The sequence below is a fragment of the Equus caballus genome, chromosome 15 (genome assembly GCF_041296265.1).
Source record: "Equus caballus isolate H_3958 breed thoroughbred chromosome 15, TB-T2T, whole genome shotgun sequence".
Taxonomy (NCBI): domain Eukaryota; kingdom Metazoa; phylum Chordata; class Mammalia; order Perissodactyla; family Equidae; genus Equus; species Equus caballus.
This window is the reverse complement of record NC_091698.1, coordinates 42184452-42195967: the sequence shown is the minus strand read 5'-3', so window position 1 is coordinate 42195967 and position 11516 is coordinate 42184452. Positions and strand designations below refer to the sequence as shown.

Genomic DNA, 11516 nt, shown 5'->3' with positions numbered 1-11516 from the left:
CACTCAGAATCTCAACTAATCTGTCTTTGCCTCAAGCATTCTTCTGCTAGAATGAACTGGCTCTTTCCCTTATGTATTTTTTCTCTGTAAAATCAGTTGGATCATTTTAGTTGGTATCCTGCAGCTGTCTTTTTGTTTTGTTTTGTTTTGTTTGTTTCCTGTCTGCTATTGTATTCTGAATTGACTGGATTTTGTTCCCCCAAAATTCTTGTGCTGAACCCTTAACCACCAATGCAACTGTTATTTGGAGCTAGGACCTATAAGGAGGTAATTAAGGCTAAATGAGGTCATAAAGGTGGGGCCCTGATCTGATAGGATTAGTGTCTTTATAAGAGGAGACACAAAAGAGCCCACTGTCCCTCTCTGCTGTGTAAGGACACAGAGAGAAGGTGGCCATCTGCAGGCCAGGAAGAGAGCTCTCACTGGAAACCAAACCCTGCTGGAAACTTGATCTCAGACTTTCCAGCCTTCACAACTGTGAGCAAATAGATTTCTGTGCTTTGAGCCACCTAGTCTATAGTATTTTGTTATGGCAGCCTGAGCAGACTAATATACTGCTTGAAATTAGAGGGTGCAGAGATGAGGAGTTTGACAAGGACCTCGACAGTTATTCCCACAAGAGCCTTGGATTTGTCAGTTAAATCATCAATTTCCAGCACTGCATGACTGTCTTGGGCCAGTAGAGCAGAATGAATCTGCTTCTCTTTGCTTCTCTTCACTGCTTGATTGTCTGTAAGGCTTTAATAGCTTCACCCAGTGAAGGATCCTGCTTCCAATTCTTCGTCATGCCAGGACATATGCTATGGATAGCCTACTTTCAATATTCTGGTTACTATCCCTGTAGATGTCCCCTTGGAGGTATGACACTGACACTAAATTCCAGGTGTGATTTGACCAGTAAAGCTTAGATTAAAAAAATACCATTCCTTGTTTTGGACATTTCTATGATTTGTTTTCTTTAGATGTCTCGTTACACTATTAAGTAATGATTAAGTTATCTGTCAACGAAAATTCCCAAATTTAATTCCCATGTATTGATTGCTCATAAAATACAAAGGTTTACAGACTGAGATACCACATTTTCTCCCCCTTTTTAGTTTCCTGAGATGGATCACTTTGTAGTGTAGGTTTGGCAAATCTGCACTCAAGCTACTTGCTGATAAAAGTGGCCATGAAAGCCAATGACAGATGCCAGGGGCCTCCTCCTCGAGTCCTCCTTCCTCTCACATTGCTTTATTATTGAGTGAAATTATTTGAAATACCATAACTTAGTCTACTCTTGGTTTTAGAAAGTGCTTGGGGTTTTGGCATCCTGCAAGTGATGACTCGTTATTTATATCCTTAGTCTCAGAAGGTTATATATAAAATATGGTGAATTGAGCTACAATTGAAACCAGTTACACCTATACAAATAATAGGCTTCTGATTTTAGATATTTCCTTATTACATGATACAATAAGTAAAAGCAAACTCAGCACCACTAAGAATATTTATAGAAACCTTAATCAGAATGTTTGAATAATTAATTGGCTGTTCCAATCTGTATGTATCACATTCACAGTTCCTTTTAGGCATGGTTTTAATGTCATTGCTCTATAAATACTTCATGATGCTCCTCAACCCTCATAGCCTTCAGAGGTTCAATAAAAATTATAGTATAAAATCAAATTACTAATTAGGAGGAGTCCTGAAATAGAGTATAACTTTCTTTGAGAGGGGTCTTTAAAGTTTCAACCAGAAAAGTAAGTAGAATCAAAATAATTCCTGACTTTTAGAAGATAGTGAAAAACCTTTATATTAGCTAGACCCAGAATAAACAAAAATTCAAAATACCTCCAGAGGTGTGACATAGTTCTTCCCCTGCACATGAAGAGGACGCCATGTGTGCCATTTAACTCACTGGATGGCGCATAGGGTAATAATTCAAAATTACACTCTTTCATGTTGAGGGAGAAGAGGGGACTCAGGTAATCAGTTTGCATAACAAAGCACTTGAATGAGGCCTAAATGGTGATGAAAGTGACCTGCATAGACAAGTTTGTTCCAGATTGTCGAGGGCCCCAGACAATTTAATTTTGCCTGAGTGGTGACTAACAGAAGGTTTGCACCCTTTTTGGTTATACCAGGCTGTCAGCATAGACATAATAGACTTTTGGGCTTAAAGAATCAATAATCCAACATTTGACTCTTAAGTCCTCTGTGGAAATATCACTATCTTTATTGTAAGAGAATGTTTTCCCTGAAAACCTACTTGGCCCCTCACGCAATGCTTGAATTTTTCAACTCAGGGCTTTTCCAAACCTACTCTAGCAAAGTTGTTTGGGGGGGTTGTTTATTTGCTGGCTTTGGGTTTTTTTTTGTTTAACGATCAGTCAATTTCCAAAGCTCAATATAAACTTGCTCTGGCATAGGTCAACGATATTTCTTAAAAAGTTCTTTTAAAGTTTTCATATGTGGAGGGCATAGCATTTTCATAACGCTACCTGTTTCGCTGGTAGTTCACTATTTCATGCTAGACCTGAGGCAAGTGTGGGCCAAATATAGCAGTTTAAAATAATGTGAAGAATGTTATCAATTTAGGACTCTTTTGCTTATAAGAAATAGAAATAAACAGAATAAATAGTTGACTTAAGGCAGTTTTGATCAAGATTTTTCAGGTATGACCTCTAGTAAATCACCTCAGGCAGGGCTGGGGTGGCGGATGAGATACAAGGGTGATGTTGGATAGATGGTGAAGGTGGGAATGGTTAACAGAATCCTCATAATTTGGGAAGACACTCCAAAATGTTCTGCTGCAAATCTATTAAACAATTCTTAAAAGAAAAATCACAAGGCCAAAGAATTATCTTTAACTTTTAAATTCATAGTCAATTCATTCTACTTAAATAGGAAACATACCCAGATCGAACCTAATCCAGATTATAAATATTAACAGGAAAGTTACCAGAATCTGACAGCAAGAGTCCTGTGTTCCAATGTGAAAAAACTTCAACTGAATTTTCTTTAATGTCACATATTTTTATCAATTAAGGTAGAATTTAAATTCAAGTATAATTTAAAGTGGTAGTGAAACAGAATGACTTTCGGGGGAGAAAACATGCTCAGTACTCTATGCTAGTCAACTTTGATGTGAAAGTATTCACAAGCCTCTTATTATTTTAGCAGACTTTAGAATTCAATGAATTGCAGCTATCAACTTAGTTCTTCAGAAAACTCACTGGTACCACTATGTATTAGCACCTTCAAAATGCAAAATCCTCACCTAATAAAGGATGACATAAATTTTATAATTTAATTTTGCTTTAAAAATAGAACTACAAATCTGACCAGTGGCTAGATCAGGATAATGTCCATAGTGAGTCAGAGAATTGCTATGATATAACATCATAGCACTGAAGAAGTCAAGTGAAAATGGTTCAACGGATGTGTGCATAGGCATGGCCTTTGATAAAAAATAGGTAATCGCTATGCTTCTTTCAGATAGTAATCAATTCCCACACAGTTCTTTCTCTCCTACATCATGCAACGTTTACCCCTTCCATGGATACTTACTTTTTTCTCAGATTGTTTTATAATTTTACTTGAGTTGCATCCTATATCTCAAAAAATAATTATAAAATGAGTTAGTGCATAAGCCACATCTCCTACTTCTTTTCTACACCATGTAGGGCCTCCCTACTTGACGGGAGAACACACAGAAGGCACTTGAAAAATACGAATTGATTCTTTTTGAATTGCCCTGATAGAGGCTAGAAGGATCCACATTATAGAGACAAAGCACTCAACATTAGATGGGCTGTGGTGTACCAACCACAAAATAATATATTTATTTCTCCAACAGTTTTTCTTTTATTGATAAAAACTACACAAAAGCTAATTGATAATTTAAAAAGCAACATTACACATTATCATATGTTTAGAAATTTGTCAGCTTGGCAGTTTTATTCACTGACCACATGGCCATTGTTCTTCACATCTGCCTAGCCCACATGAGAATACTTGCTGGTCTTTTCCATCGGAGGTCTTCACGGGTCCCCGTTTCAGACTTTTTACACAGAGAGAGCTCACAGTGTGGACTGCCAATAGGAAAAAATCAATACTCCTTGCCTTGTGTACAATGTGTCTTGAAGGATCATTTGCCCCAATTTTATTGGTTTTTCATTCCAGTAGTTTTAATAAACTTTGTGGTCAACTTTGTTTCCTCATCATCTGTGGTAAAGCAAATTTTCTTTTGGTAGAACATAAGCTTTAATGCCCATGTTTAGAATTGCAAACAGAATCACTTGACCAGGAACAAAAGAAAAATCAAACAAACGAAACAAGAACAAACAGCATTTTTTAAGGAAACATGAAATAAAGCAATTGAAATAAAGTCTGTGAGAGTTACACACACCTAACAAGGAAAACTGTATTGTTCCCCCAACTTCCCACCCACCCCAGGTGTTTCCCCGTGTGGTTCTCCAGCCCAGGAACCATGCAGTGTAGAAAAAGCAAATATACAAACAAACCTATATGTAGCTAGCGTGGAATCTATTTTTATAAGAACTCGACACTTTTACTATTTACATCCAGGAGCATTTTTGCTTGTTTTATGTTTTAAAGCAAAGAAAGTTCTGTAGTTCTCCTGGTTACGCTGCAGGTGAGTGCAACCGCTGCCTTCTTTAAGCAGTTTTGTTTTTTTCTTTCCTCTACGTCATGTTTTAACTGGAACGATGAGCTCGTTCGATTGCATGGTTTTAGACATCCATTCTCCTTTAAGATGAAGGCCCCCCTCCCCTCGTCAAGGCGCCCCATGAGGAGTGGGCTTTCGCCTTAGTTTGTTATTCTCTCAAGGTAAATGGCGGGCGCTGCCGATCTGGCGATGGTGGCGATGAAGCTGTGGTCCCGCCGGAGCTCCAGGCTGGGGGTTTCATCCTGCTCCAGAGACACTGCTTCGTAGCCCTTGTTGACGTGGAGCGGCTGGTGAGCCTGGCAGTACCCGATCACGGGCTGGTCGTAGCTGTAATAGGGCAAGGGCTTCACGTGGTGTGGCATCTGGATGTGAGAAAGGGAAAGACTGATTATAAAAATATTTTGGACAGAAAAGAAGATGACGCTCATAGTATTGTCTTTTGTTCTCTTTCATGCTGTTTTATTCATTAGCTGCTGATTTAGCTATTAATAAACTTTAAGCAGAATAATATTGTTAGTATTTAACTAGATATCGTTTTGTCCAGATATACATATTCTTTTTTTTTTTTTTTTCAGGAAGCTTAGCCTTGAGCTAACATCTGCTGCCAATCCTCCTCGTTTTGCTGAAGAAGACTGGCCCTGAGCTAACATCCGTGCCCATATTCCTCTATTTCATATGTGAGAAGCCTGCCACAGCATGGCTTGATAAGCAGTGCCTAGGTCTGCACCCAGGATCGGAAGCGGCGAACCCCAGGCCGCCCAAGCAGAGCGCATGAACTTAACCACTGTGCCACCCGGCAGTACAGTTTTCATATGTGATTTTATATATGATATCATATATAAAGATTTTTCAATGCTTGTCCTATCATCCATCCATCCATCTATCTATCTATCTATGGCCATAACAGAAATAAACAACCTAAATTCCCATCAACAAGAAATTTTAAAATCTATTATGTACATTCATATCTTTGAATGCAGATAATACAAAGATTGCAGAGTTAGCAATCTATTGAAATATGGCAAGATATGGTATTAAGTGAAAAAAATTAGAGTGAAAAGAATGTATAGTATGATCCATTTCATGTAAATATAAGTGTAAACATAGAGAAAGTTTTTACTTTTAAAAATATCTTTATATACAATTGAAATCTTTATTATGGGCATATATATATCTTTTATTTTAAATTTAAAAAAAAATCCCAATTTCCCACAGATCATTTCTATCAGTTCTATAAATTCTGGACAAAAGAACTCCAGAATCATGACAGTGGGCATATCTTTGCGTTCGTAATATGTAATGTTATTGATTTCAAGCTAACAAGTCAAATATGTGTCTTATGTTAGAATAATAGACCTGAATAATAGTCTACAGAAATCCTTTTAATAGGAAAAGCTGAAATATTAAAATTATAGTATATAGTTTTTATTACACCACCACAGGTTTTTATTACAATTTCTGATAAAGAAAAATGTGCCCAAGCTTAGAAAAAGGAAAATGATAATTGCTTTATTTTTGATCTCATGCTATAGTGTTTCTCATAACCCACTAGATACAATCTGACACTCCTGATACAATCTGACAGTCCACAGATGATAAAATTGCAAACGCTTCACCATCCTGTAGGGGTTTAAACTTAAACCTCTTTAAACTATTGTCTCTTGGCTCCAAGCCCACTTCTGTAGTTCCATTTATGATGCTGAGGTGGGGTTGTGCAAACCACATTTCTCTTTGACCTGCTGCTCCCAGTTAGATTTTGCCAGTGGGGCCCACTGGAGGGAGATGGCCAGGCTAGAGGAGAGAGGGGCAATTGCTCCCATGGCAAGCTGCCTCTCTGCTTCTTCCTGCTCCACAGAGTTACCCCAACAACACTTCTTCATTCTAGCTGTCACAGCACCATCCCACAACAGCAGGCGATTCTAGTTTGTAGTCTTTTCAACATTGGCAGCGTTTCCAATATTTCATGCCATCATGTCCCCCTCAGACACTCCAGCACCAGGGAAGTCTGAGGTTCATCTCCACAAAGCCCTTCCTCCAAGCTTTTGTTAATTTTAATGACTCCAACATCTTCTTTAGTCCCCAGGTCCTACAGCGGGTAGGGGTGGTAGTTATTTCCTGAAGTTGCTGTCTCTGTTACACTATGGCACTTTGAGCTTTTGCATGAACTTAGCTAACAACTTTCTATTTATTTAGCACTTCTTCACATAAATGCTTTGTTAAAATAACAGATAAGTTACCTGTCTCCTGAATGTATAGCTGACTCTTTCTGTAGGTTAAACTTCAGAGTTGATAAATTCTTATAATTTTATGGAGAAGTTAAGCCCCAAAGGTCTCATAGCTTAGTTGTTCTGTGGGAAGTTAACCAGTCTTATATCGAACTTAGCAACCTTATTTTCAAAATCCATTCCTCCTATTAATATATAAATCTTTCAAATGCTCTTCAAGCTAGGTCTTGTTTTTTTCCTGGTATTCTCATTAATGTGTTAAATAAAATTTTGACACAAATTCACCATCTGTTTGTATGAGAATTATGTTTTTAACACCTCTATGCTTATTAAAAAGTCACCTCCTTACATTTTTAAAGATAAAGATTAAAGCAATCTTTTCCATGGCAGATTACAACTCATTAGTAGGTTATAAAATCAATTTAGTGATTCCAGATAAACATTTTAAAAATTGAATTAACTAGAATAGAAAGTATCAGAGTGTGTGTCATATGAGTAAGGGTACCTTGTTTAATAAAACTTTTGTTTCAAATTTGTGTGTGTGCATGAGTGTGAGTCTATTGAATTACATTGTGATATTTTTTAGCTTGGAATCACAGTAAAAACTGCTTTTAAACAATACTTGATCAAAGCACATATTCATTTTAATGTGATCAGCAATAACCTGGATAAATTCCCATCGTGCTTTTACTAGTCTCTTTTTTTGTAACGTATAATTCGCTGTTTTTCTCAATGAATGAGAAAATTAAACCAATATATATGGCTGTATTTTTTGGATAGGCACATTGACTTCTACTGGAAGGCATTCACCATTATTCAGCAAGTCTTTTGAGAAAGAATAAAGAAGAGATAATTTCTCATCAAACCAAATGTTGATATAACCTTGAATGTACAATTCTGTTCTCACAAAAAATCTGAGAAAAAATACATACTAGGTCAAAGTTGTGATTGATACAGAGATGTTCTGGACATTAGACATTAATTTCTCTGCTGACAGTGACGGCAAGGAACAAATTATAAGACAACATGGCTGAGTACCAGATACTAAATATAAAGTTAGATCTGCCCCAAATTTATAGTGATTTCTTTTTCTTCTTATTCATATAGACCTCTCTGAGTAAATCAGTACAGGTCTAGACATGAAATGTTTGTCAGCAAGTTCTATTTTAGGAAACCTCATAGGGTTTTGCAGTGTGTCGGATAGGTAGAGATATCTGGGATTGGTGTCACGGGTCACCAAAACTCTCAAAAAGCATAGAAATGAAACCACTTTGTTCTGACATTTCAGCAGGAAGAATTTTATGAAGCAGACTTTCCTGAGAATTACCTAGTCCCCTCTTAATGTTTTTGTTGTTAATAGGTGGAATAATATAACTCAAAAACAGAAGAAATTCACCAAATTATTTCCAATGACAGCAACATTGACTGGATATAGAACATTTGTTGCACACTTTCATTTAAAGGAATAATTCATTGTCTCCAAATTAGCCAAATTACTAAAAGATATCAAAATAAACATTAAGCCTGGGTTATGGTTTTGTTCGCTGACTTGTAGCACCAAGAATTGTCTTTCTCCAGTCTCTGCAATGAGAAGACGCTGGAATCTACAAACGTGCTTGAACAGTGAAAGGGAGAGTGAGAGAGGGTCTTACAGACCCTTCTGAAAACCGGGTTAATCTAAAGATGAAAACCACCAGCACATATGTGTACATTGTTGGATTTTCAATATAAAAGTCCCTAAAGTTGAACTATAATCGGAAAGAACAATTTCACATCTAAGAAACTGCAGTATTTGCCTTCCAATTAACTTGATTCAAATGTCAAAGGACCTGCATTAATGGCAGACCTTTAGATATATGTATTACATCATCTCTGAATTCAGAAAATTTGCTTTGCTATTACAGTTGGACCAGTTTGTTTTTTATTTTAATGAACCAAGGCTCCTGCCATTTTCTGTCTTATATTTGAGACAGGCTTAGAACCTCTAGGAAGGTAAAAAACATTGTAAAGTTCCCTCCTGCACAGAAGCCCAATAGCAAGAATTTAAAAGCCAAGTGAATTGGCAGGCTCTGAAAGGGTATCAGAGATGTTTGCTTCGTTACTCTTAAGGCTATTCGGTAGGCACCATGTAATCAACTGACTTTGTGGTTTCTGAGGAGCTAAGAGACTGTACTTTATAGTAATAATGTACAGTACATTAACCACCTGGGTCCCTGTGTGTATCATTGTTTCCTTTCCAGCAGCCAAAACAAAGTATCCTTAAGTTCCCCTTAATGTGTATTTGGTATTTTTGTAAATGTGTTCTTAGAGCTCTTCCAAATGGTCCCTGTGTTCCATCAGCTCTCTGATGGACTTCATTCTGCAGCACAAGACAACAACACTACTTAAAGATAGCCTTATCTGCATGCTTGACTGCTCATTGCATCAGAAGCTGCACTTTATTTACAGATAATGGGTGTGGTACATGGAATGAAGGAATCTCATCGGGGGAATATATTATACTATACTGAAATTCTGTCATTTTCTTGTCTCAAGAATATGAAGACTTTAACTCAAATTGAGTTTAAACTTTTATAGAAGCATATAAACTTCTATGGAGGCATATTTCATAACTAAATCTGAAGTAGGTTACAAACGGGAGGAGCCATTATTATCACTAATTATAAATCACTTTAATCCTCCTGAGCGTCCTCTGAATCTCTGAAAATGGGGATACTAATGACACCTCATTTACCTCTATAAATTTCAGAGAACTCTGAAAGTACTCTGATTCTCAAAAAAGAAGGAATATACCGAAAAGACATATTCCCACTCTAGCTTTATTCAACACGGCAGTGTCCTTCCTGGAAATGTGCCCCGTCTTTTGTCTTATAGTTCCCATTCAGAGAGATGCAAGGACGTGAAGGGTCACAGGGTGGCTCATTAACCGAGATTTTCAGTCCTACTTTGTACGCTCAGAAGCTTAGAAACCTTAGTGTATGTTCTGGTTTTCTAAAAACATCATTTACTCTTTTCCCAGAACGTGTTTCTTTTCCAACATGCTGGAGAGAGTATAAAAGAACACACTCCTCTCAATCACAGTGGCTCATAGTGTAAGTGATTAAAGGAGAGAAGTCAGGGAAAGGGGATATTTTTAAATCTCGGGAGGAAGGGCAAAATTATAGAGGGATACATAGACTTGCAAAAGTCTGCAAATTGATTCAGATCCCATAATTTTACATCCATAATAATTAAACTTAAAATGAGAAATGAATGTGTCTGTAAAGTAAGTGTGAGAACAATGTGAAATGGACTCGATATATGTGATCATGAAAGGCTTTTGAAGTTCAGTCTTGTTATGAGCATGAAATTCCTATATTGTTGCCCTCTTTTCTCAAAGGTAGTAGTATTAGTTATAAGTAGTTTAATAGCCTGATCATTCTAAAATTACCATGCAATATCATTAGTCTTATTTATTAACTTTTCATGAACATTGTTCATGTTTCAGTATGAGTTCTTTCGATTGAAGTCATAAAAAGTTGATTTTCAATTTCCTAAATGACATTTGGTCTCTAATTTTCAGAATTAAAGGGTAGTGTCTGAGTATTCAAACTATTTAAAAAGTACCATCCTGCAAATTCGGATGAGGAATTCAATATAGTTGAATTGCTTAATGAAGATGGACTCTTGGTTTATTGGGAATAAACTTGATTAAAAAATGAAGGGCAATAGCTAAATGAATATACAGCTTAGCCTTTACTCTTCTCACTATGTTAGTCTGTGACAAGAATGGACAGGGAATAAGAAAATGTAAACAAGTTTAAGTAGAGATTTTTTTTCAGGAATTTTGAGTAAAGCTAACAGAACCTCAACTCATTTAGGTTAGTTGGGTAAAAGGGAGATCTGATTGACTCATAAACACAAGAAAGGATTTAACAGCTAAACTGAGGGAAAAGCAATGTTTCCACTGGGTTTCAGGAACACCTGAAACCAGGAACACACAGGTCACCAGGGTCCCCTCAGTCAATCATGCCTGATAATCTCTGCAAGTTCTCTTCATACCTTGACTGCCAAACTGCTTCCTCCACCTGACTGGACACACAACTGCCACAGTTCCCAAGTGTCACATTTCAACAATAGTAGATTGCCTGAATGACCACAATTCTTTCTAGCTCCTCTCACCAAGAAGTAGTCTATTTCTTCTTGCTTTAAATACTTAAATACTCCTTGCTTTAAGACTTGCCTTGTGGCTTTCTTTGGCCAAAGAATATAGTGGCAATGACATTGTTTGGGTTCCAAGGCTCTTAGGATCCTGGCCCAGCTAGCCACCACCTTGCGAACAAGCCCAGGCTAGACCACTGGAGGATAGAAGGTCTTGTGGAGCAAGTGAGACATCTTAAACCTGCCAGCTAGCCGAGGGCCCATGGGAGCTCATCACAGGCGCTTGAGCCCGGGGGCAAAAACCCCAGCTGGCCGCAGAGAAGCAGAGTTGCTTGGCCACTTCACCTCATTCCAAAAAGAATATGAGACATTGGACTGAGTTGTAAAATTGACAGTTTCTATAAATATGATTTCATCCCTCCCTTCTCAACCGTGAGAATTAAATTAACAATTGCCTTTTCATAAATTATGCCTTCTTG

The 11516-nt window shown here is 37.3% G+C and overlaps 1 protein-coding gene across 2 annotated transcripts in view; it reads right to left on the bottom strand.

The window, feature by feature from the left end:
• Positions 1-3787: 3787 nt before the first annotated feature.
• Positions 3788-11516, bottom strand: part of LRRTM4 (leucine rich repeat transmembrane neuronal 4) — a 750627-nt gene continuing 742898 nt past the window's right edge. For both annotated transcript variants that reach the window (XM_014731069.3, XM_070236230.1), the window contains one exon: positions 3788-5034. In XM_014731069.3, coding sequence (XP_014586555.3) covers positions 4813-5034 — 222 coding nt within the window. In that variant the 3' untranslated portion in view covers positions 3788-4812. The remainder of the gene's footprint in view (positions 5035-11516) is intronic.